At 44.4% G+C, this 27,860-nt stretch overlaps 1 protein-coding gene across 2 annotated transcripts in view; it reads right to left on the bottom strand.

Annotated features, from left to right (window-relative positions):
* Positions 1-27,860, bottom strand: part of AMN (amnion associated transmembrane protein) — a 94,232-nt gene that overhangs the window by 12,597 nt on the left and 53,775 nt on the right. The window contains exons 5-8 of one of the 2 annotated variants that reach the window (XM_077463710.1): positions 21,017-21,249; positions 9,511-9,648; positions 9,283-9,391; positions 5,284-5,366 (exon numbers count right to left, since the gene is read on the bottom strand). In XM_077463710.1, coding sequence (XP_077319836.1) covers positions 5,284-5,366; positions 9,283-9,391; positions 9,511-9,648; positions 21,017-21,249 — 563 coding nt within the window. The remainder of the gene's footprint in view (positions 1-5,283; positions 5,367-9,282; positions 9,392-9,510; positions 9,649-21,016; positions 21,250-27,860) is intronic. The other variant, XM_077463711.1, reaches the window with a different exon arrangement.

Raw genomic sequence — 27,860 nt, 5'->3', positions numbered from 1 at the left:
ATGCTCATCAGTTAATAAGGGCAGATGCGTGCCTCAAAAATGGCAGAAGATCAGCCAAGGTATAATGAGAAGAGGAAGGTGTACGTGGATGGGAAGGTTTTGGGTAGAGCACCTAGTGGAGTAACCCACTCTCTCACTTCCCTGTCCAAGTGACCATCTCCCAACAGGTCCACAAACTGCAATCAAGACAGAAGTCCTAAACCTACCCACGTTTTTTATTTTTCATTTTGGCCTGTGGTGCAATGGCTAAGAACTCTTATTCACCATAGGAAGACTCAGAAAATGGTTGGGCATTTTGTAGTGTTGCCCTAGGGTGATATGCATGTATGTGTATGTATGTATGTGTATGCATGTGTCTGTATGTATGTCTGTATGAATGTATATGCGTGTGCATGTGTCTGTATGTGTGTGTTTGTATGTATGTGTCTGTATGTATGTGTATGCATGTGTCTGTATGTATGTGTGTGCATGTGTCTGTATGTGTGTGCATGTATGCATGTGTCTGTATGTATGTGTGTGCATGCATGTGTCTGTATGTGTGTGTGTGCATGTGTCTGTGTGTATGCTACTTTTTAATCCAGACCCCCCCCCCCCCCCCATATTCTTGTACCATCAGAACTGCTTTTGTAGGGCTTGTGTGTGATAGCAGCCAGGACTGCTGCTCCTCTGCAAAGCAATCTATGCACAGATCGCTTTTGAGAGGCATTTGAAAGGTAGTAAAGAGGCATTATGTTGCCTCCTCACCACCTGTTTTAAACCCGTAAATGCAGCATCACTATACCTCAACTGTGCAATCCACACAGTTGCAGGGTAGTTGCAGTGCAGGCCTATTCACCCTAGGTATACCTCCAGCTGCAGCCACAGCATGTGTACACCCCCAGCTGCTCCCTCTGCAGCTAAAGGGGGAGAAGTTGGGGGTGGTAAAAACAGCTTAACTATGTAGTTTTACTGCCCCTCCAACCTGACATGTGAACAAGCCCTTGGTTCACAACTGTGTGGCTGCGTGTAGGGCAGCCCATTCATTTCAAAGGGCTTCTCTACCCACAAAAATGCAGGGAAAGAAGTCCCCAAGCTTTTTTCTTTTTAAATTGCACTGCACCAAAAGCACCCCACGTTTTCCAATGTGTGGGGTACCATTAAGAATTAACTGTACCCCTAAAGAGCAGAGCATTCGTCTGTGTGTCGGGAACGAGCGTGACAAAGGCAAGAGAATTGTTGCTGGGCAGTGTATTGGTCCTCGGATGGACACCCTCAGACTGAATTTTAATGGTTCAAAGAATGTCGGGCAGAATGGTCGGCCCTCACGCATGTTCACTTCATCAAATCTGGCCCTCTATGAAAAAAGTTTGGACACCCCTGAGCTACAGTAGATTAATTTTTTAGGGTTAGCTATACATTACTTTGCCAATGTTCACTGATGGCTTATCAATGGCCGTTGACATTTCTATACTCCTAGAACTCTACACAGCACAGAGATGTGATAACCAGGTACCGTATATACTCGAGTATAAGCCGAGATTTTCAGCCTCTTTTTTGAGGCTGAAAGTGCCCCCCCTCGGCTTATACTCGAGTCATCGCTGTCTGCCCGCTCGATCAGCGTGTCGAGCAGACAGACAGCGGCCATTCTATAGTTCAAAAGCCGCGCCTCCGGCTCCGCCTTCGCCTGTGATAGGCGGAACACTGAATTTCCCAGCAGCCTGTGTTCCGCCTATCACGGACTTCGTATCATCCTCGTACTACGGACGAGGATGATACGATGTACGTGATAGGCGGAACACAGGCTGCTGGGAAATTCAGTGTTCCGCCTATCACAGGCGAAGGCGGCGGCGCAGCTTTTGAATTTTACAATGGCCGCCGAGGCGCCGACGAACGAAGAGGGCACGGGACGGAGGCAAGGCAAGGCACGGGACGGGACGGGACGGGACGGAGGCAAGGCACGGCGGCGAGGCACGGAGGCAAGGAGGCTCGGCACGGGACGGAGGCTCGGGACAAAGGCTCGGGACACAGGTAGGCTGGACACACACACACACACACACACACACACACACACACACACACACACACACACGGATGGATACACACACACACAGGGATGGATGGATGGATGGAGACACACACACACAGGGATGGATGGATGGATGGATGGAGACACACACACACAGGGATGGATGGATGGATGGACACACACACACACAGGGATGGATGGACGGACACACAGGAATGGACGGACACACAGGGATGGACGGACACACACACAGGGATGGACAGGCATGTCTTACCCTCGGCTTATACACGAGTCAATAAGTTTGCCAGTTTTTTTGGGGGTAAATTGGGGGCCTCGGCTTATATTCGGGTCGGCCTATACTCGAGTACCGTATATACTCGAGTATAAGCCGAGATTTTCAGCCTCTTTTTTGAGGCTGAAAGTGCCCCCCTCGGCTTATACTCGAGTCATCGCTGTCTGCCCGCTCGATCAGCGTGTCGAGCAGACAGACAGCGGCCATTCTATTCAAAAGCCGCGCCTCCGGCTCCGCCTTCGCCTGTGATAGGCGGAACACTGAATTTCCCAGCAGCCTGTGTTCCGCCTATCACGGACATCGTATCATCCTCGTACTACGGACGAGGATGATACGACGTCTGTGATAGGCGGAACACAGGCTGCTGGGAAATTCAGTGTTCCGCCTATCACAGGCGAAGGCGGCGGCGCAGCTTTTGAACTTTACAATGGCCGCCGACGAAGAGGGCACGGGACGGCACGGCACGGGACGGGACGGGACGGGGGCAAGGCAAGGCACGACACGGGACGGATGCAAGGAGGCAAGGCACGGCACGGGACGGAGGCAAGGCACGGGACGGAGGCTCGGGACAAAGGTAGGCTGGACACACACACACACACACACACACACACACACACACACACACACATGGATGGAGACACACACAGGGATGGATGGATGGATGGATGGAGACACACACACATGGATGGATGGATGGATGGAGACACACACACACAGGGATGGATGGATGGATGGATGGAGACACACACACACAGGGATGGATGGATGGATGGACACACACACACACAGGGATGGATGGACGGACACACAGGGATGGACGGACACACAGGGATGGACGGACACACAGGGATGGACGGACACACAGGGATGGACGGACACACAGGGATGGACGGACACACACACAGGGATGGACAGGCATGTCTCACCCTCGGCTTATACACGAGTCAATAAGTTTGCCAGTTTTTTTGGGGGTAAATTGGGGGCCTCGGCTTATATTCGGGTCGGCCTATACTCGAGTATATACGGTATATACGGTAACTGAAATTTCTCAAAAGTTTTCCCAGCAGAATACACAGAAGTTATACCAGATAGTGAATCTCCTCAATTCTCCATCTTGCGTGCTTCACTTCTTACAAGGTTTACAATACTGTGGGAGAGGAGGAAGTAAATAGGGGCTTAAGTGTACCTTGCTTATTTTTCCACCTACATCCATTTACCCACACAACCCAGAAAATAAAGAATCTCATTGTTTTCTTCCATATTTCATCAGGCTTTAGTTCTCTCATATGATTCACAGGATGCTGTGCAACACTTCGCCCAGTATCGTGTGGAGCAAGTACAGCTGTTTTGGTGGGGAAACTGGTCACATGCTGAACAACCACCCTTAAGTTTACCAATGACTATGAGGTGCAAGGGCCTATTTGATTGGATTCAATTTCAATGGGTCGTTTCAACAGCCCTTTACATTAAAAAAACTACAAGCCACAAGTTACAGACCTCTGTTACAATTGTAACAACCAGCAGAGGTCTCACTTCATATAATTCACAGTGTGACATTGCCCTCTCTATGATCAACCATGCTAAGATGTTGCCTTGTCTATGGTCACCCACTGTGAAACATGGCCCTGTCTATGGTCATCCATAGCAGGACATTGCCTTGAAGCATTGTCTATGGTCGCCCATGAAGGGACATTGGAGTTGATTTACTAAAACTGGAGAGTGCAGAATCTGGTGCAGCTCTGCATAGAAACCAGCTTCCAGGTTTTTTTTTTTTTTTGCCAGAGCTTAATTGAGCAATCTGAAATAAGAAGCGATTGGCTACCTTGCCCTCTCCTCTAGTTGCCCATAGCGAGACCTCCTCCTTTTTATGGCCACTCATAGCAAGACAATGCCCAGTCTATGGTCATCCATAGCAAGTCCTTGTCTCATCTATGGTCACCCACAGCAGGATGTTGGTGCTCTGTTATTGGTCACCCATAATGAGATGTTGTTGCCTTCCTTGGTCACCCATAACGAGACATTGCCCTGTCTTTGGTCACCCATAGCAAAACCATGCCTTGTCTAAGGTCACCCATAGCGGGACCTTTTCCTATGTGCAGTCATCCATAGCAAGACCTTGTCCTGTCTATGGTCACCTATAGCGAGACCTTGTCCTGTCTATGGTCACCCATAGCGAGACCTTGTCCTGTCTATGGTCACCCATAGCGAGACCTTGTCCTGTCTATGGTCATCCATAGCGAGACCTTGTCCTGTCTATGGTCACCCATAGCGAGACCTTGTCCTGTCTATGGTCACCCATAGCGAGACCTTGTCCTGTCTATGGTCACCCATAGCGAGACCTTGTCCTGTCTATGGTCACCCATAGCGAGACCTTGTCCTGTCTATGGTCACCCATAGCGGAATTCTGTTTTCCTGTCCTTGGTCACCCATAGGGAGACATTGTCCTGTCTATATTCATCCATAGCGAGACCCTGTGCTGTCTATGGTCACCCATAGCAGGACGTTATTGCCCTGTCCTTGGTCACCCATAGCGGGACATTGTCCTGTCTATGGTTTCCCATAGTGAGACATTGTCCTGTCTATAGTCACCCATAGTAGGATGTTGTTGCCCAGACTTTGGTCACCTATAGCAAAAACTGTCCTTGGTCACCAATAGCGAGACCTTGTCCTGTGTATGGTCTCATATAGTGAAATCTTGCTCTGTCTATGGTCACCTATAGCGGCACATTGTTGCCCTGTCTTTGGCCACCCATACAGAGACGTTACCTTGTGTGTAGTCATTGATAGTGAGACCTTATCCTGTGTATGGTCACCCAGAGTGAAATCTTGCTCTGTCTATGGTCACCAATAGCAAGACATTGTTGCCCTGTCCTTGGTCACAAATAGCAATACATTGACCTGTATATGGTCACCCTAGAGAGATTTTTTTTTCTAAACTAAGCACACTAAAAGAGGCTAAAAGAAATTAGTTACAAGTACACTATACCAGGCTGAGGAAGCTGTGAATGAGTCGGCTGCGGTACGTCTCCAAGTCAAATTCTGACGTGTATTCCAGCGCAATAATGGCACCTGGAGCCAACAGAATAAAGGATTTTACTTATAAAGTATGAAAATTACTGTTTTAAAACCTATTCTTTTCCCCCAAATTACAGCAGACTAAGCAGACTAAACATTGCTTCTGTTAATATGCAAATTCCAATTTTCATTTCTTTTTCCTGATTGCCGACATGCAGAGAGCAGTGACTATCAGGCCGAGGTGTCATGTGGTGTACAGCCTGGCTTCACCTCCTCTGCACTGTTGTTGGGTCTCTGGAGACAGGCTACAGCAGTTGTTTGATTTTGCACCCAGGGCATTTGGGGGGGGGGGGGGGGGGGGCTGGCAGGGGTTAAGAATTGTTCTAGTAGGGCAGATTTGGGAAGGTGTGCTAGGAATGCTTTTTTTGTGGGGGGGTGGGGGGTTCTGTTAGTAGGAGTGATTGGGGGGTATTTGTGCTAGGACAGGGGGAATTTGTGCTAGGACAGGGGATTGGGGAGGGGAAATTGTACTGGAAAGGGGGTTTAGAGTGAGTGTGGGGGGGGGGGGGGGGTTGTGCTTGGAGGGGGAGAGACAGGATTTGAGCTGGGTGGTTAGGGGGTGAGCATGCAGATTAGCTATCGATTTTTTTTTTTGGGGGGGGGGGGAGGTTTGCTGACACATACATAAAGGGGGCATATTTTCCCTGGGCTCTAGTTGATCTTTAAGGGCTCGCTGACACCAGCTGGTATGTGTTATGCTTCATATAACACATGCTCACTGGTGTGCGTTGTGTAGGCATGGTGCAATGTGTCGCATGGTTTCCGTTTTTTTAGAACTTTAGGTGTCACAAAATGACACTTTATTCAACTCTATGCAACACAATACACTTCAATAGGGATAATGATGTGCATAATTGCAGCAACACACCTCAAGCCAGCATTATGGTGCTAACAGGGCACATAGAAAACAAACAATTTATGTGGTTGATTTACTTAAAAGAAAATAGACTGTTCACTTTGCAAGTAGAGTTGCACTTTGTAAGGGAATATTCCATCATCAAATGACGTCCTGTACAAGCAAAAAGGGCTTTTTTTTTTTTTCTTTCTTTTTTTTTCATTCCTGGTATGTGATCGGTTTTTCTTTGCAAAATGACATTGCACCACATTACTAAGCTCTGAGGAAATTTTCTTGCAACTTACTTGCAAAGTGAACAGCCTATTTGCATTTATAAGATTAACCCCAATGTGCCCTTGCTTTGAGCCTGCATTGCTAACTACAGATCAACGCAGGTCAACAGACATGGCCAAAGAATCGTCCCCCCCACCCGCCCTTGACACCCGTTGTAATTGTATAGCTGTGTGCAATGACAGCCCAGAGCCCTGTGTTGACAAACCATAAAGGACTCTGTACAGAGGAACAATCTCTGTGAAAAGCAGGGATAAGAAACAAAGAGATCTTTAGTAAAAGTCAGCACACTTTACATGCATTACAGATTAGGTAGGCATACGTTTAACCCCTTAATTACCTGAGATGTTAACGACTTCCCAGCCAATGTCATTAGTACAGTGACAGTGCATATTATTAGCGCTGATCACTGTATTAGTGTCACTGGTGAGGTCAGTGGCAGTTAGTCAGTCCCCCTGGCATCAGTTAGTGTCAGATTGCCTGCCACACTAATGCAGTCCCATTATAAGTCCCCGATCATCACCATTAGTATACCAAAAAAAATTCCAGTATACTGTATGTACCATAGTTTGTAGATGTTATAACATTCACACAAACCAATCAATATACACTTAATGGGATTTTTTTTTAAACAATGACTTGTAGCAGAATACATTATGGCCAAAATGTATGAAGAAATGTTTTTCTTTTCTTTTTTTTTATTGTGTTTTATAACCGAAAGTAAAAAATATTGTTTTTATATTTTTTATGTTCATGTAATAGAAAATAAAAAATACAGTTGTGATAAAATACCACCAAAAGAAAGCTCTATTTGTGTGATTTTTTTTTTTTTTTTTATAAAAGTTGTTTGTGCATAGTGTTGCATGACCGCACAATTGGCAGCTAAAGTAGCACAAAATGGCCTGGTCATGAAGGGGGTAAAACCTTCCCGGAATGGTTAAAAGATAAGTTCACCTTTTGTAACACGTTACACATTATACCTATAGTCAGGGTGTAACATGTTACAAATCCACTGGCCCCACACCCCCCAGCTCCCTGTTGTGACCAGCAGAGGGGTGATCTTCTCTCCCGCTCTTTGTCACAATCTGCAAAGAACGTGTCATTCAGTTCTGTGCATGGAAAACTAAAAGTACTGACTGCCCATTGTGGCGGTCATCTTGTATTTCTTAATAAACTACCTGTGATCATTGATGCTCCCTATTTTTTTTTTATAAAAGGTGAACTTATCCTTTAAAAAATAAATAAAAAAAAAATATTATATATATATATATATATATATATATATATATATATATATATGTGTGTGTTCATACACATACACACACACTATAAAAATATTAAAGATATAAAAAAGATATATAATAAAGATATAAAAAGTCTACACACCCCTGTTAAAATGTCAGGTTTTTGTGATGTAAAATAATGTTACAAAGATAAATCATTTCAGAACTTTTTCCACCTTTAATATGCCCTACAAACTGTACAACTCAGTTAAACAACAAACTGAATTATTATTATTTTTTTTGGGGGGGGGGGGGCTGTTCTAGTAGGTCTTTCCTGACATTTTCTTAGTCGCATCCTACAGCAGAGGGAAAAAGCCATGGTCCGCAGAGAGCTTCCAAAGCATCAGAGGGACCTTGTTGTTAAAAGGTATCAGTCAGGAGGAGGGTACAAAAGATTTTCCAAGGCATTGGATATACCATAAAACACAGTGAAGACAGTCATCATCAAGTGGAGAAAATACGGCACAACATACCAGGAATATCTGGCAAGTACTAGCTGTGTGGTACACCAATCTCCCGTGTTCTTCATTTGTCTGGGCTATGGGGTAGAGTGTCAAGATGGAAGACTTTTCTTACCAAGAAAAACATTCAAGCCTGGATAAATTTTGTAAAAATACATCTGAAGTCTCCCAAAAGCATGTGGCAAAATGTGTTATGGTCTAATAAAGCGTTGAACTTTTTGGCCATAATTCTAAAAGATATGTTTGGCACAAAAACAACACTACACATCACCAAAAGAACACCATACCAACTGTGAAGCATGGTGGTGGCAGCTTCATGCTTTGGGGCTGTTTTTCTTCAGCTGGAACAGGGGCCTTAGTCAAGGTAGAGGGAATTATAAACAGTTCCAAATACCAGTACATATTAGAACAAAACCTTCAGGCTTCTGCTTTCAGAATAACGACCCAAAGTATACATTCAAATCAACAAAGGAATGGCTTCACCAGAAGAAGATTCAAGTTTTGGAATGGCCCAGACCTGAATCCCATTGAAAATCTGTGGGGTGATCTGAAGAGGACTGTGCACGGGAGATGCCCTCGGCAATCTGAAAGATTTGGAGTGTTTTTGCAAAGAAGAGTGGGCAAAAATTGCCAAGTCAAGATGTGTCATGCTGATAGACTCATACCCAAAAAGTCTGAGGGCTGTAATAAAAACAAAAGGTGCTTTAACAAAGTATTAGTGTAAGGGTGTGCACACTTATGTAACAAATATTTTTTTTTTTTTTTTTTTTTTTAGTTCCCTTCACCTAAAAGACTTCAGTTTGTTGTTCAATTGAGTTGTACAATTTATTGGTCACATTAAAAGTGGAAAAAGTTCTGAAATTATTTACCTTTGTCTCATTTTTTCTACAGAAAGCTGACATTTTAACAGGGATGTGTAGACTTTTTATATCCACTGTAGATATAGCGAGAGAGAAGATATTATATCCACGCTTTAAAATAATATACATAACTGCAGATTTACTTTACAGTTTCCATTAAGATGCTGTAGGACCACCTACCGCAAATACCGCAGCAATGTCCAATCGGCTTGAGAGGCTTGGTACAGGACACCTCGGGACATTTGTTCCCCAAGTTCTGCAGCAAAGCTGAACATATTTCTTGCTGCACCTTTGAAATAAAAGGAAAAAAAAAATGGAAGCTTGTATTTTTCTGGCATGAGCCCAATAACAGGAATTAAAGGGTCTTCTCAGGCACACAAAGTTTAAGTCATGAACGGTTTTCCTCACCCTATCATTGCCACACAAGCAGCCAGTTTTGTCCATGCAGTTTATGTTGGTGACTTGCGGCTGCGCCGGACCCGGGAACTGCAGCCTCCCTGTGTGTGACGCCAGGTATTCGCCAAACTCCGCCCCGCTGCTGAATTTCTACATTTGTATAAATAGAAATTTGTATGGTTATTATTATACCAAATAGTCTGAAAGTAACCTGAAGGAAAGAAAAAAAATTATATTGATATTTATTATATTTTTTATATAAAAAGAAAAATACATTTACATGCCAGCTCCATTCAAAACAGACAACGTACATGGAGGGTTGGCATCTGAGGGTTGGATTATGTGCCAAAAACGACTTCACAGCAGGGGAAAAAAAAAACACTGAAATATTTAGAATTTTATGTATGCTTTGGGTGGCGTTGGCCTTTAAAGCGGGAGTCCACCGTTTTTTTTTTTTTTTTTTTTAAAGCCAGCAGCTACAAATACTGCAGCCGCTGACTTTTAAAATAGTGACACTTACCTGTCCAGCGCGCCCGCGATGTCGGCACCCGAAGCCGATCACTAGGTCGTCTGTCGGGTCCTGCCGCCGCCATCTTGGGTATGGGAATCAGGAAATGGAGCCTTTCGGCTTCATTTCCCGGTTCCCTACTGCGCATGCGCGAATTGCGCTGCGCAATAAGGCCGCTCCCCGCTGCCTCTGGGAGCTGTGTGTTTCCCAGCAGGCAGCGGGGCACTTGCGGGAAGGGGCGGGCACTTGCGGAAAGGGGCGTAAGTTACGCCCCTTTCCGCAGAGAGCTGTCCCGGAAGTGGGTGCAGTTACCTGGATTATCCAGGTAACTGCACCCCCTCCCCCCTGAAAGGTGCCGATTGTGGCACCGGAGGGGGGGAGGGTTCCGATGAGCGGAAGGTCCACTTTAGGGTGGACCTCCGCTTTAACCACCTGAACTCTGATTGTCTAATACTTACTGAAAAAATAAAACAATTCATAGATATAAGCCATTGGCCTTCTGAATGGACAAACGCAGTTTAAATATATAAGCGATGGGCCCCACTGATTGGGGAAAAATTATTCGATCCCCTGCAGATTCTGTAAGTTTGAAGAAATGAAGGGTCTACAATTTTTATCTTAGGTGTATATTAAATGATAGAGACAGAATATCAACCAAAAATACAAAATGTTATAAATTAAGTTGCAGCTCAGTGAGCAAAATACGTATTTCATCCCCAAGCAAAAATTTAATTTAGGGCTTGGTGTAGAAACCCTTGTTGGCAAGCACAGGTCTAAGCCCTTGTACACACGGTCGGACATTCAGACAACCAAATCCGTCGGATTTTGTCCGAAACTGTTGCATACACACAGTTGGACAAAGTTGTCAGAAAATCCGATCGTACTTAACGTGATGACGTTATTTCGTTAGGACGTGACTACGTTCAGGCTAGTAGCCAATAGCTTTGGTCTAGGAATTTGATATGAGCATGCGTGCCACTTTGTCTGATTGGAATTCTCTACACATGATCGGACAAAGTCCATGTTATCGGAAAATTTTATAGCCCAGCTGGAAAACTTGGTCCGTCAGATACTCCGACGGAAACAGTCCGATGGAGCCCACACACTGTCGGATTATCCGACAACACGGTCCTATCGGACATTGTCCATCGGAATGTCCGACCGTGTGTACAAGGGCTTAGACGTTTCTTTTCATTGGTGACCTGGTTTGCACACATCTCAGGAGGGATTTTGGTCCACTCTTCTTTACAAATCTTCTCTAAATCCTTCAGGTTTCTTGGCTGTCACTTGGCAACCTAAAGTTTGCGCTCCCTCCATAAACTTTCTATAAAATTAAGGTCGGGAGACTGACTAGGCCACTCCATGACCTTATTGTGGTTCTTCTTGGGCCACTCCTTTGTTGCCTTGGTGGTATGTTCTGGGTCATTGTCATGCTGGAAGACCCATCCATGACCCATCTTCAGTGTTCTGGCTGAGGGAAGAAGGTTCTCATCCAAGATTTTACAATACATGGCCCCGTCCATTGGTCCCTCAATGTCGCAAAGTCGGCCTGTACCTTTAGCATAGAAACAGCTCCACCTCCTGTTTCCGCCTCCTTGCTGGACTGTAGGGATGGTGTTCTTAGGGTCATAGTCAGCATTTTTCTTCCTCGTAAAACACGGCTAATCAAGTTAATGCCAAAAAGCAAAATTTTGGTATCATCTGACCACAGCACTTTCTCCCAATCCTTCTCTGAATCATTTGGATGTTCATTGGCGAAATTCAGACGGGCCTATACATGTGTCTTCTTGAGAAGGAGGACCTTGCTGGCACTGCAGGATTTCAATCCATGGCGGTGGTACCAAATGCCTTGAGATCATTCACAAGCTCCTCCCGTGTAGTTCTGGGCTGATCCCTCACTTTTCTCATGATCATCCTTACCCCATGAGGCGAATCCCATGAATCTCACATGAATCTTGCATGGAGCACCAAACCGAGGGTGATTGATGGTTATTTTGTATTTCTTCCATTTGAGAATAACCGCCAACAGTTGTCTCCTTCTCACCCAGCTTCTTGTTGATGGTCTTGTAGCCCATTCCAGCCTTGTGTAGGTCTACAATCTTGTCCCCGACGTTCCTTTGACAGCTCTTTGGTCTTGCCCGTGATGGTGAGGTCTGAATGCAATAAAGAGATTCTGTGGAAAGATGTCTTTTATACACATACACATTTAAAAAAAAAATTATAGACCCTTTGTTTCTTTGTAAGCGGGCAAACTTACAAAATCTGCAAGGGATCAAATAATTATTTTCCCCCACTGTATTTTGGTGCATATGCCATTTATACACCAATCAGTCATAACTTTATGACCGCTGACAAGTAAAGTGAATAACATTGATGATCCTGTTACAATGGCACCTGAAAGTGGGTGGCATATCCACTTGAAGACCAGGCTTTTTTTGCCACTTTTTTGTAACAATCAGTATTTTTTGCTAGAAAAAATGTATAGAATCCCCAAACATTATATATATATTTTTTTAAAGCAGAGGCCCTAGAGAATAAACTAATGGATTTTGCAATTGTTTTTGTCACACAGTATTTGCGCAGTGGTTTTTCAAACACAATTTTTTAGGAAAAACTCAAGAAGAACGCAACACATAACCCAATTTTTTGGTAAAATATAAAGTAGTAAATGGAATAAATGGATACCAAAACATATAATGCAAAAAAAGAAAAAAGGGGAACTTTTTGGACTTTATAGGCATTAGTACTGAGCAGATGGATACCAAAACATGTCACACTTTACAATTGTGCACGACCATGCAACAGTTACAAACAACGTCCATTTTTCTATCCATAGGTGACGCTTTAAAAGCCTTTACAGGTTACCACTTCAGATTTACACAGGAGGTCTGGTAAAAGAATTACTGCCCATGATCTGACAGACATTCGCAATGATACTTCACATGTGTGGGCCGTTTGCTGTTTGCATGCGCGATTGGTGTGTGCTTTTGCCTTTTCGCACAAGCACAGGGGGACGGAGGCACTTTAATTTTTTTTAATGTATCTATTTACTTTGATTTTTACATGGACACGTAAAATTGATTTTTTAGATCACTTTTATTGCTGTCACAAAAAACAGCGATAAGCATGTGACAGGTCCTCTTTATGGAGAGGTCTGGGGTCAATAAGACCCCAAATCTCTCCTCTGCACTTAAAGAGGAAGTAAACCCTGATGAGTTTACTTCCTCTTTCATTCCCTGCAAAGGCAAAGCATAATGGGCTACTATGCATCGCATAGTAGCCCATTATGTGTCACTTACCTGACACAGGAGCCAGCGAAGTCACCGCTGTTCCCTGTAGTCCGCCGCATCCATCTTGTTGGTGGGGTCTCGCAGCTCCGCTGCTGTCATTCGGCGAAGCCGCGATGACGTCACTCCCGCGCATGCGCACGGGAGCCGACACGCGCGGCAGCTCCGTCGCTGAGAATGCCGCGCTCAGTGCGCCTGCGCGCCGCTGTCTACGGAGCATGCGCCGTAAACAGCGGTGCCCGTTTTCGGGCAAATATCTCCTAAACCATATAGGTTTAGGAGATATTGCTTGGACCTACAGGTAAGCCTTAATCTAGGCTTACCTGTAGGTCAAAGTGGTTTGTAAGGGTTTACAACCACTTTAAAAGAATATTATCACACCAAAATCGATCAGTTAGTTCCAATGCTTTTAATTTATAAAAATGGCGACGTTTACTGCTGGGTAACTCGGAAGAGATGTGACATCATCGCTTCCAGGTTACTAAATCATAGAGCCCAACAAAGCTGATCTGGTCTTGGTTAGGCTCTATAATCAGCCGGTATACAGAGAGCAAGGTTTGTGGGATTTTAAAGGCCCTAGTAGTGATATAACACCAAAAACTAATAGAAATGATAAATATAGAAAAATATACATTTTTTGTAGTATATACAGTCAACAATTTTAGCTCATAAATGAACAACAAACAATGAAGAAATTAATGAAAAAAGATGTGACTGATACAGTGATAAAACACAGTGACCCAACCCCAGCAGATGACACGACTCCCCAAATTATCACCGACTGTGGAAAATTCACACTGAGTCTCATGCAACTTGGATTCTCCGCCTCTCAACTCTTCCTCTAGACTCTGGGACCTTGATTTCCAAATGAAATGCAAAATTTACTTTCATCTGAAGAGGACTTTGGGCCACTGAGCGACAGTCCAGTCCTTTTTTCTCCTTAGCCCAGGTAAGACGCTTCTAACAAGGGGGATTTTATGTGCTTGGGTGTAACTTTACCCCTCTACCTGGCTGCACTTGTCACGCTGGTCCCGTGCCCGCAGATGGGCAAGCGGAGATGCATATCGGGTGCATGCACAGGGGGGTGGCACAGGGGGCACTTTGCTTCCACACATGCGGGTAATCAGCCGAAACCGCCCGAATGCTTCCGGCTGACAAATGAGCCCCCTGCTCCTTCCGCGCAGCAGGGCTAAATATGGAAAAAGAAACGACCTGCCCGGCGCCCAGAATTGCATGTCCTGGGCGTTGGGTGATACAAATTGTGCACCCCTACAACACCGAATGGGCTGACCAAATGGCAGGCGCCAGGACGCAATTTCTAGTCGCCACGGCAACCTGGTGCCTGGGATTTCTCGAGCACTGATGGTAACACACAATAAAATGCATATCAATCAAAAATCCACATAACGGTTCATCTATCAAAACTGCACGTTCTGTGCGATCAAAAAAAAAAATCAAACATTTTCGGTTCTATACTCTGCAAATCGAATGTGTGAAAAGCGGGAAAAATAGTGACATTATGACCACTAGATGGAGCTGATAATGATTTTAGACACTCGATGAGCATAATGACTTTCTATGATACCGCCATCTAGCGGCCATAATGCAGTATTTCCTCCCATTCACACATTCGATCTGTAGGGAATAAAGCCAAAGAACATTCAATCTGCATCATTTACACAGAACACATTTAAGTGCAGTTTCGATGGATGAACAGCTGTTTTTTTGTTTTTTTACACCCCCCTCTGTGTGCAGTGTAGACCCAAAAATGGCACCCTAGTGCACAATAGCTGGCAATGCACCCACGCTGCAGCTCACAACTAGATACATGTTGCACATTGCGGTGCGCTGTGTTGAAAGCACGACCGCAACATACAGGGATACAGGGGCGGACTGACCATTCGGCCACTCTGCCACTGCCCGAGGGCCCCGGGCCGCTAGGGGGCCCCATCAGGGTTGCCAGCCTCAGTAAAACCAGGGACAGTATGTAAAAATCTGTGTTTTTTTTATATCTGTCTCTGAAATGTCCCTTACCGACATCCTTTTGGTCTAAAAATCCTGAGATTATAGCTGCCCCACCTCTTCAGTACCTTATCAGCCAATAGAAACATGTCTGTATATACTTTGTGATTGTATACTGTGTGTTTGTGTATACTGTGTGGCCCCTGATTGCCTAGGGGCCCCATAATCTCCTATTGCCCGGAGGCCCCATGAGTTGTCAGTCTGCCCCTGCATGGATATACAATGTAATACTGACATATAATCACACACATAGGTTGGACTTGATGGACTTGTGTCTTTTTTCAACCTCACCTACTACTGTATGTAACTATGAAAAAATTCTGCAAGTATGGTTTTTGTTGGGGTGCCTTGGCACGAGTGAACTGCCTAAATGCCCAACTACAAGCTAAACTTTGTAAAATAAAAATAGACCCCCCAACAGGTGTAAATTTAAAAATAAAAAATTGCAGTTGTAAGGCTGTAATACTTTTGTTCAATACAGAGCTGTCCCTGCATTACTTTTTCATCATGAGATGTCCTCAGTCTTCTAATGTGTAAAAACATACAATGGGGGAGGGGGGGGAGAGCTTGAAGTTGGACCTAATCCCCTGCAAATGGCACTGGAGGTAGGTGGTTGGCATCACAGCCTGGGAACCATGATGGCACGTGTGCCTACCTCCGGGAAAAATACTGTGAAACAAACAAGAATGTGTTATTGTATCAGCAGAAGAAATCAGATACTTAATTAAATCCTACATGACGAGGGGAACACCCAGAAACCTGAGAGGTGTGCTGGGACGCCGCTTATTGTGAGTCACCAGACAGCGAGCGGACAAGTCAGCGCAGGTTGTCATGTGACATCAATGGCTACCAGGCGGAAAAGTGAGATGGATGGAATCCAGCATGTCGTCACACAAAGCCGTGCAGATTATTCACACTTGTATAAGGAAAGAATTGCACTCTTAAAGGGTCAGTCCACCCAAAAGCAACTTTTTGATTACCAGTGGAGCCTGGTGGTCTGAGTCAGCCCCCTGGTCTTGGATACCCCAGCAGGGAGATCTCCCTGCCGCAAATCCCAACTCTGCTCCCATCCATCTGGAAAGTTTTGGGTGTTCCCACCCACCTTTATGTGTCTCAGTTCCTCCCATTACATTCTCATAATCAATAAAAAAAAAAATACATGTAAAATCCAGCAGGGATGGTGACAGCTCCACCTAGTGGACACAACAGGTATGACGGTTGTTAAAATAAAAAATTAAATATCAGTTTTGGATGATGGACCCTTTAACAAAAATGGCGGTGTCCAATAATAGAGCTTGTCAGGTCTTTAAAGGTTACCTATTAGCAAATCTATCCAGAAACACTAAGGGCATAATACACAGTATGTGAAGCTTTAAAACAGCCTATTGAAATCAAAGGGTTTCCGACACACCAAAATGTACTAAAAAGCGTATGTGTTGCGGCACATTGCAGAGGAGGCGCATTGTCCTAGAGCTCGCTTACACTTGAGGCTGTCATTACTGCTCCTCTGAAAAGTAATCCGCGGTGGATCGCTCTTAAAGGCATTTGACACGTGGCTCATTGATGATAGGTTACCTCTAAGTGCCCAATTTAACCCTTAAAAAATGCAGTTGCGGAGCGGCCCCCTTTTACTTGAATGCGTCATGTTTGGTGGTGACCTCGGGTATAATATTTGCCACCCACTCTGGACATCATGTTAGGTTACAGTGTTACTAAACCCACAACAGTAAAATCAGTCTGTATCAGTGGCAGCCGCTCCATACAGGGGGCACGGGCTCCGCCCCCCTAATCTATGCGCCCGGCCCCTAATCTACATGCAGGGTTGGGCTCAGGGTACAGAGAACTGTGCCCCAAGCCCACCCAGTTGCGTGCCAATAATATTCGCTATTGACTTCCTGCTTCTCCTCTTGTTGTGGGTGGCCCATTCTTGCTGGGGGGGGGGGGGGGGGCTATTGTTTTTGGCTGCAGGGGATCTATTTTACTTATTTTCTTGTTATTAACAAATTCCATACAAATGACTTATCACTACAAATGTTACTTGGTCCTGTGTTCTCTTAAAGGGGCAGTACTGGGAGGTGGGCAGGGGCGGAACCAAGGAAGAGGTAACTCCGAAAGGGGGAGTTCCTGCACCTTTTATCTGAGAAAAAAAAAGCCCTGCTGCCGCGCATGCGCAGGAGGTCAAGCTTCTTGGCTTGCATTCATGTAAACTGAGCTGCGCATGTGCACAGAAGAGGGACTGGGCAATCCCACGCTCCTGGAAGTTTTGCTATTGCTGGAGCAGGCAAAAGGACAGGCAGTCTTCTTTACAGGTTAAACTTTTTTTTTTTTTTTTTTTTTTTTTTTTTTTTATCAAATTAATTGTTGAAAGGTGCCCATTGCTAAACCATCTGAAAGTGTCTGGTTGCCTGACTGGTCCCATAACCTCAATACGTTCCAAGTCGCTGACCTGGAACCAGCATATATCATGAGCTCTGACCTCACTTGCTGCATGCTTGTTCCAAGTCAATGAATTAAAAGCTTTCACTCAATCCAAGCTGCTCAGTGTTCAGTGTGGTGTCTGTGCGCCCTCTACTGGAGCTTAATGGTAGGTTCTTGATAAAGTAGACTCATAAGGGCTGATTCACTAAAAGGCAAATAGACTGTGCACTTTACAAAATGCAGCTGATCCACAGCTTAGTAAATGAGCAGAAGCTCTGCTGACTTTCATCATCCAATCATGTGCAAGCAAAAATGCTGTTTTTTTTTTCCCTTGCATGTAATTTGGTATTCTTTGCAAAGTGAAGCTTTACCTCATTTACTAAGCTCTGTGGAATACTGCACTTTGCAAAGTACACAGTCTATTTGCCTTTAGGAAATCAACCCCGGATGCTGCTGCTGTCCTCTTCTGAAAATGTCTCCAGTGTGACTATTTTGCGACCCCCCCAGCAAAAAATCTGATTAGGAAACAAAGAGACGAGGCAAAGTTTCTCTTTTTTTTTTTTAAATCAGTAACAGAGTATGACAGCCAGGCAGCTAGCATTTTCTAAAAGCAGTCAGCAGCAGATTTTCTCTCGATGATGTCCTCTGTCTGAAAGATTTGCCTTTACATGGCATAGATGTGCCTAAGACCTTGAAGCTGCACTCACACCTGAGCGGAGCGAGCGTCTTTGAGCTTTTTTCCGGTGTTTTTAGGCGCGATTTTTTTGTGCGCGACCTGCACATTTTTTTTGATACGCAATTTTGTCCTTTGACAATTTTTTTTATTAGCCAGTAAAGAAAACTATCATCTGTTGCGTCATTTGTTGCTAGGCATTTCAGCTTTTTTAGCTTTTATTTTTATTTTTTTATTATTCATTTATTTTATACATTTTTTTCGTTAAAGTAAGGGGTTAGAGTTAAGGTTGGGTTAGGGCTAAGATTAGGAGTTGGCGTTTAGGTTATTTATTTATTTTTGTTAGGGTGTTAATACTACTACTAATAATAATAATAATAATAAATAAAAACATGTAAAATACACAAATAATAATCATAAATAAATTCAATAAATGAATAATAGTTAATAATAAATAACTAAACACCCTAACACAAAAAATAAATGAATACATCTGTTGCGTCATTCGATGCTAGGAATTTCAGCTTTTTTAGCTTTTATTTATTTTTTTATTTTTATTACTCATTTGTTTTTTTCATTTGTTTTTTCATTTGAGTAAGGGGTTAGAGTTAAGGTTAGGTTAGAGTTAGGATTAGGAGTTAGTGTTAGGGTGTTACTACTACTACTACTACTACTACTACTACTAATAATAATAATAATAGATAAAAATATGTCAAATAAATACACAAATAAATAATAATAATCATACATAAATAATAAATAAATTCAATAAATGAATACTAGGTAATAAATAATAAATAAATAACCCCTAACCTTAAAAAAACAAATAAAATAATAATAATAAATCACTAAACACCCTAACACAAAATAAATAAATACTTTTTTTTTCTGGTTTGGGTGTTCATCATTATTATGATTTTATTATTATTATTTGTATTATTATTAATAATATTTTTTTTTTAAGGTTAGGGGTTAATTATTATTTATGTATTATTACACATTATTAATTTATTGTATTTATGTATGATGATTTTTAGCTATTTGTGTATTTATTCATTCATATAGGATTACTTAACGTTTTACATTTTTTTCATTTGAGCAGAAAAGCGTGCAAAAACACGCAACAAAATGCAGGAATGCGCACAATAACATGCAAATGGTGCGTTTCCATTAATTTCTATGGGATTAAAAACACACCACAAATGCTGAAATCTGCCCGATTCGAGCTACAAAAAAAGCTCCAGAACTTTTGTGAGCTTCATGCGACTTGGAGTGGAGATGTGGACCGTCTCCATAGAGAATCATTGATTTTTTCTTCTCCAGCGTTTTTGAGCTTCAAGCTACGCTGAGGTTTGAATGAGGCATTTAAAGAGACCCCATCACAGACCAATTCAACAACTATCTTCCCCTAAAGCCCCATTCACACTTGGCAGTTTGGACCCCCCCCCGGGGGCAGAATTGTTGCGATTCTGACCACAATTTCAAATTGCAGCAAAATGTGCGACACACTTTTGGGTGGCATTAATTCTTAACGGCATCCGAAACACAGGGCTATTTTGCCGCAATTGCTGCGCAACAGAATGGCACGGAAAAATCTGCATCTAAAAATCACGTGAAGGTCATCAGCACCATTCACCTACACGGTATTGTCAAAAGTATTGGGACACCTGCCTTTACACGCACATGAACTGTAATGGCATTTCCGCATTACAGAATTTTCAAACTTCCGAAATTTCGAACTTTAGACTTTCCGAAATATTCGAAAAAATTTGTTAAACGGGTTTTTTAACGAATTTCAACAAATTCGTTAATTTGGATGTTTTTGAATTAACGATTTTGTCCAAAATTAGTTAAAAAAACAAATTCGGAATAAAAAGGAATGCCACATGTCTACTCATCGTACAATCTCTGTATCAACAACTTTAGGCTAGGTTCACACCAGTGTGGTGCGACCTAGCGCACGTGCACGATTCCACACGATTTTTGTGCATTCCCCCATGTCACGAATAGGGAAGTATATTAATTTCAATGTGAGAAATGTGGGGAAAAAGTCCCCCCGACCCGGAAAAGGAGCCGTGCTGAACAACACAGTGCTGCGGCACCCTGTGGTTTGGCTATCACATTTGCTGATGCGTTGGGGTGCAATTAGGAATTCACACTATATCTCGCTTTCAAATTGCAAGGCCCGCACCACATTCCTGTGCAATTCACATGCAACTGCGATTTGATCCCATTCATTTTGAAGGGGCTCAGATTTCACTGTATCGCACCAAAAAAGTGCAGCCACTTTTTTTTTGGAGCTGCACCGCAACCGCATCACATCGCAACCTGTACTGCATTTGCGATCCTTTTGGGGCGTTTGTTAACTTTGTATTTACACCCACAGCGGATTGCAAACACAGTGCAATTGCAATGCAGGAAACGCGTAATGCACTGAAAATCTATGAATCTAGGCTTTAATGCAAAAGAGCTACGCGTTTCTGCGCATCAGCAAAGGACACAATTTTGAGTGCGTTCCCGACACAGCATCTGAAGTAAATTGTACAATGTGTGGTGAGTTTCAGTTCAGTATTGTCTAAGAAAAATATCCGTTAATGTGTATGAACTTACCCGCCCCAGGACAGAAATGCTCTTCAGCTGGATTTCGGACTCCGTCTCCTGAACTTGGACCCGGAAGGATGTATCGGAGGAAAACATCACATCGTCATGTTGGCATGGGACGCGCTCAGAGTCCACATTAAAGAGCATATTTCCATTTTCCAGAGCATCGATGGAGACGGACTGCCAGAGGGTTGGATCGAACCATTGATAGTGATCAACATCACCGAAGTTTACAAGGGAGCCTGGACAAGAAGAGACACAGAGTGAGACCAGACATTACCACCTGTGTCCACCAGGGGGAGAGAGAGTTTCTCCCCCCACTCCCCAAATGGAAAAAACAGCAATGGCACCAAATTTTAGGCAAAAACTGGATTTTTTTTGTTACAGAAAAATCATTTTCCCTGAGTTTATTGACGTACACAGTGGAGGTTATTTACTAAAACTGGGGAGTGCAAAATCTGGTGCCAAGCTGCATAGAAACCAATCAGCTATGAGGTTTTATTGCCAAAGTTTAATTGAACAAGCTGAAGTTAGTGTCAGGGCTGGGCTCAGCCCTTCCTTCTCTGAGCTGGCTGCTCAGCTGTCAGGTAATTGACAGCTCCTATCTCTCCACAGTCACTCACCTGTTGATGATATCCTGCTCGACGGTCCTGCCTACTTAAGCCTCTGCTTTCGCCTTGGTCACATCTCTAGAGACTATCTCCTGTGTTCCTGTTAAAGACTTGCTTGGCTGACATTCCTTCTGGCTCCAGATCCTGCTTGCTGTTCTACTACGCTTTTTATTATTATTATTAAACAAGTGAAATTTAACTGTACTTTGGTCTCAGTCTGATTCATGGTTCCTGACACTATGGGGGAGCACCCCAGTGACACCCAGTGCCAGCCTCCACCACTGTCGCTAATGCACACAGTGGGAGACACATCAGTGCTGATTAGAGGATGGGAGCTGACGGCATTAACTTTCCAAGTTAACCAGCTTATTAATATTAAAGATTAACTCCAGCAGCTCCCGTCCTCTGTTCAGCAATGCTGTGTCTCCTGCTCTGCGTGTCCGAGTGTCAGAAACCATGAAATCAGACTGAGACAGAAGTACAGTTAAATCACACTCGTTTAATAATAATAAAAAGGTAAACAAACAGAGTAAACGTAGTCAAAACATAGTCCAGAGTTCAGGAACCAGAACGGATAGTCAGAGAAGCCAAAACGTCAGGGAGCCAGAGATGAGCGTAGTAGAACAGCAAGCAGGATCTGAAGCCAGAAGGAATGTCAGCCAAGCAAGTCTTTAACAGGAACACAGGGGAGCGTCTCTAGAGATGTGACCAAGGCGAAGGCAGAGATCATCTGGACTGGGCGGCTCAAGTAGGCAGGACTGACGAGCAGGATATCATCAACAGGTGAATCACTGTGGAGAGAAAGGAGCTGGCAATTAGCCGACAGCTGAGCGGCCAGCTTTGAGAGGGAAGGGCTGAGCCCAGCCCTGACAGTACCCCCTCCTCAATGACCCCTCCCCCTCAGAGGACCACCAGGCTTGAGGAGAAAAGGTCTATGAAAATCATGGAGCCATGTTATGGTTACATTTACCTTTTTTTATTATTAAACAAGTGTGATTTAACTGTACTTCTGTCTCAGTCTGATTCATGGTTTCTGACAGTTAGAAGCCGATTGGCTACCATGCACGGCTGCACAGGATTCCAAGTGCTCCAGTTTGAGTAAATCAACCCCAGTGTCTTCTAAGCTCTGACCATAGGGTTATAGCGCCACCTACAGGAGTAGAACACTAGGCAGAAAAAATAAACTCTGCACCGCCTATGGACAGTCCTGGCTGATATAAACCCCATCTCTGCATACTGGTACTCCAGTTAGTGTCAAAGGAAAAAATAAGAAAGGGATTTTGCGGTAACAGAAAAAAAAAATCCAGTTTTCGCTTTTATTCATTGAAGGGCACCACGTCTTCTATTCTCGACCATAGGGACAGTGGTGTATTTTGGTTTTGTGCTGCCCTAGGCAAGACTAAAATTGCCCCCCAATCTAAATTTGTCCCACCCCAGCCGCAGTATACTGTTCTCATCTCAGGGTCTGATGAGGAAGCTGCAGCCGTTCATAGTGAGCAGCTGTGTCTTCCTTATCAGACCCTGAGACGTGATTCCAAGTGCCATATATAGAATTACTGCCCGTGATCTGACATTCGCAGTGATACCTCACGTGTGGGACAATCACTGTTTGTGTGCGTGCAGGACTGACACGTGCGTGGGGAGGACAGGGGCACTTTACTTTTATTTTTATTCATTTATTTTATTTTCACACTGTTGCTTGAATTTTTTTTTTCATCTCCTTTATTGCTGTCACAAGGAATCCCTTGTGAAAGTAATAGGCGGTGACAGGTACTCTTTATGGCGAGATCTGGGGTCTATAACACCCCAAATCCCTACTCTGCAGTTAAAATCACTCAAAACACCAAGATCAAGGTTTTTTGAATTCTTTCGATTTTTTTAAAACTGGTGCCGATGGTTTCCGAGTAAAGCGGAAGTGATGTCATGTCATCGCTTTCGGTTTACTGTTATAACCGATCAAAGCCAATGCCAGATTTGCTTGGCTGTCCAACCAGCCAGCGGCTGCTCCAGTTGGTCACTCGGGTCTCTTGGCGGGACAGGAGCACCCCGAGAGAGCTGCAGAAGGTTTTTAATAGCAATCGAGTGGCTAGTAAAAAATAAAATTAAAAAAAAGATACCAGGGCCATGCCTGCAGCTGCACCCATCACCACGGTACAAACACCAAAAGGACAGAAAGAGGTTAGAGAGTCGCCTCTGCCCTTCTGCCTGAGGACGGTGCTGTACCCCCTGAAAAATGGCGCCCCAAAGCCAAACACCTTGCTGGCTTCACGGTAGATACACCCCTGCATAGGGATGTCCCAAAAGCAGTGCCCAATAAGTGGGAGGTGGGAGAAGAAAAAACAAAAAGGCCAAAACATGGAAAGACAAAACAAGGAGCTCAACGGGAACAGATGAGCCCAAACAGAACAGACGCCCCCCCAAAGAAAGCAAACGGCAAAAACACGTGTCTGAAGACCCCAGGACATCCACCTTTGGTGTGCACAGACGACCAGGTAGCCGCCTTGCAGATTTGAGACACAGACGCCTGATGACCGAAAGCCCAGGGGGCACTATGCGCCCAAGTAAAGCCCGCCTTTACAGGAAAGCGAGGAACCTTAATGGTATAGACTTGAATTACCATCTGTCTAATCCATTTAGAAATGGTGGCAGAAGAAGCCGCCAACCCCTTCCTCGGCACTGGCATTAGGCAGAAAGAACTGGAGTGCCTACGCAGAGAGGGGGTTTATATCAGCCAGGAATGCCCATAGGTAGTGCCGAGTTTATTTTTTCTGCCCAGTGTCCTACTCCTGTAGGTGGCACAATTACTCTATGGTCGAGGTTAGAAGATGCTGTGTCCGTCAATGAACGAGAGAGAAGACCACCCGGCACCCAACATTTCCATCACTTCATATACAATGCTGTGAAAAAGTATTTTCCCCCTTTCTGACTTTTTTTTTTTTTGTATATTTGTCACACTTAAATTACACATTTTATTATTACACAAAGATAACCCGAGTAAATACAAAATGCAGTTATTAATTGAAGGTTTCATTTATTAAGGCAAAAAAAGCTGTCCAAACCTGCCTGGCTTTATGTGAAAAAGTAATTGCCCCCTAAACCTAATAACTGGTTGTGCCACCCTTGGCGCCAACAACTGCAATCAAGTGTTTGCGATAACTGGCAATGAGTCTTTCACATTGCTGTGAAGCAATTTTGTCCCACTCTTCTTTGCAAACCCGCTGATTAGCTCTCGGTGTGTCCAATCACAGCGGCAGCGGGTCAAACAGCACGCAGACCCGCAAGTGCAGAATCAAGTATCTGTACGTGATTCTGCTTACATGAGACGCAGCCCCGCAGTAAATGTACGTGGTTAATGTGAGTTTATTTTTCTTCATTTTCTTAACTCTTTTAACATTTATTTTGAACATACAGTAGAGAAATTCTGTGACCAATGGATGTAATGTAGCAGTGCAATATATACATGGGGATTTGTGAGGGTGTGGCTTGTGTGTGGGTGGGGACAAAGGGAGCCCTATGATCCCTTAGTGCCCGGGGGCCCCATGAGTTGTCAGTCCATGTCTGACTGTTGGTATGATGTTCTTTTTATGAAATGCTGTATTAGTTTTATGCCAGATGTAACGGGACGCACACCTTCCAAAAACTTACATTTTTGTCTCATCAGTCCACAGAAAATTTACCTAAATGCCTTGGGGATAATCAAGGTTAGTGATGGTCGAACGGTTCGCCCGGCGGTCGTTTCATGGCGAATTTCGGCTGTTCGCGATTCGCCCGATCGGCGGACTATTGCCGCCGTTCGCCCGGCGGACTTCCGTGTTTTCTGTGTAAAAGAACTTTGACCTATGATGACACATCCATCATGGGGTACAGGACAGCCAATTGAGACATTACAGCACATGGACACTTGGACATTCCCCCTAACTTATAAATACACCCGATCCGGTGGCCATTTTACATTCTTTCTTCTGTCACTATAGGGAGAGGTTGCTGTGTGGAGCAGGGAGAGACTGCAGTGACCCAAATTGCTAGCTATTTGGTCCACAAAAGTTCTTTTCAGGACTGGTATAGGTGTTAGGTGTAGTTCGGGATATAGGTTTGAGGCAGTGCTGTGCTACTGATTGTTGCAGCAGCCTGAGTGTCTTTTGTCAGTTTAGAGAAAGGGACAGGACGGTGTGTCTGCTGTAGGGACAGTCAGTTTAGTCATTAGCTGTTACTATCAGGTCCACAAAAGTGCTATTCCAGTTATTGTTCCAGTAGCCTCTGTTTTGTCAGTTTATATAGGGACAGGCAGGAAGCAGTGTGTGAGGCAGTGAGGGTCAGTTTAATCAGTAGCTGTTACTATATTAGGTCCACAAAGGTTGTTTTCAGGACTGGTATCAGTGGTATGGTAATAGGCTTGTACACGTATAATATTCTTTCTTCCAAATATAGAAAGAATATTATACTTGACTGCTGCCCTTCTGCTGCAGTCTGCTAATCATTCACAACCTACTTGTTCCACAAAGGTCCTTATAAGGACTGGTAAGGTAATAACCTGGTGTAGGGTGCTATAGTACATAGGGTTGAGTGAGGTACAGTCTGCTATTCTATAAGGACTGGTATAGGTCCACAATACATAGGGTTGAGGTGCACTACTGCTGACCGCTGCCCTATACTGCAGCAGTCCTTCATCGGTATAGGGACTGACGTACAGCCTGCTAATCAGTCACAACCTACTTGTTCCACAAAGGTCCTTATAAGGACTGGTAATAACCTGGTGTAGGGTGCTATAGTACATAGGGTTGAGTGAGGTACAGTCTGCTATTCTATAAGGACTGGTATAGGTCCACAATACATAGGGTTGAGGTGCACTACTGCTGACCGCTGCCCTATACTGCAGCAGTCCTTCATCAGTATAGGGACTGACATACAGTCTGCTAATCAGTCACAACCTACTTGCTCCACAAAGGTCCTTATAAGGACTGGTAAGGTAATAACCTGGTGTATGGTGCTATAGTACATAGGGTTGAGTGAGGTACAGTCTGCTATTCTATAAGGACTGGTATAGGTCCACAATACATAGGGTTGAGGTGCACTACTGCTGACCGCTGCCCTATACTGCAGCAGTCCTTCATCGGTATAGGGACTGAGAGTTTTGTCACAGGGTCATTTAAAAAATGACAGGCAGAGGAAGAGGCAGGCCCTTCCGCAGGGGTGGTAGGGGTAGGGCAGGAGCAACAGGCTTGAGCCAAATTGGGAAGTTGCAGAAGGTGCGTTCAATTACTTTAAAGGATGCACCAGACTTGGTTGAGTGGCTCACTCAGCCTTACTCTTCTGCACCCTCCTCATCCTCTCGATCTGCACCCTCTTCTTCACTCTTTGCTATGTGCACCCCAAAAGACACTACCACCAACAATACCACCACCACCACCACATACCTTCCGCTTGAGTCACAGGAATTATTTTCCGATCCATATCAAGACATTTCTGATGCGCAGCCACTCTTGGTATTGGATCAGGAAGAGGAGGTAGCAACAACCGCTACTCCGCAGTCTGACGACAGTACCCAGATCAGCCCAAGGAGGAGGTTGGTCCCCGGTGTTGCTGCCTACTCCGAGATCTCTACTTATAGCGGTGGGGAAGGTGACGTCGATGATGACGTGTCTAGTGATGTCACGTGGGTGCCCACAAGAGAGGAAGAGGAGGGGAGTTCAGAGGGAGATATGGACCAACAGATAGGGAGGAGAAGCAGGAATAACTTACATTGCACAGGAGGGACAAAGCAGACTGCAAATGTATCAGGAGCGAGTCATCGACCATGTACGGTCACATCTGGCGCTCCCAGGACACCGGCACATGGCTCCGCAGTGTGGGCTTTTTTTAACGTGCCCGCTGCTGACAATAGCGTTGCCATCTGCAATCTTTGCAGTCAACGCATTAGCCGCGGTAAGCCCAACACTCACCTAGGGACGACCGCCTTAAGAAGGCACATGAGCAGCCATCACCGAGCCCAGTGGGAGCAACGGAACACACAATGCCACACTCCAGGCTCTCACTGTCCAGCCTTGTCTTCTACTTCTCCTTCTCCTCTCTCCTCACAATTGTCCTCCACTCCACCTTCCATCACGCCAAGCTCACGTTTTTCTGCAAAAAGGCAGGCTTCCGTGGGCCTAATGTTCGAGCGTAAAAAAATGACGCCGGATAACCCTCTTGCCCAACGGTTGACGGCTGGCTTGTCAGAACTCATAGCCCGCCAACTACTGCCA

The sequence above is a fragment of the Lithobates pipiens genome, unplaced genomic scaffold, assembly GCF_037356315.1.
Source record: "Lithobates pipiens isolate NorthernLeopardFrog02 unplaced genomic scaffold, aLitPip1_a1.2 Scaffold_30, whole genome shotgun sequence".
In the NCBI taxonomy this organism is placed as follows: Eukaryota; Metazoa; Chordata; class Amphibia; order Anura; family Ranidae; genus Lithobates; species Lithobates pipiens.
The sequence above is the reverse complement of the archived record's forward strand: the minus strand, read 5'-3'. Positions and strand labels throughout refer to the sequence as shown.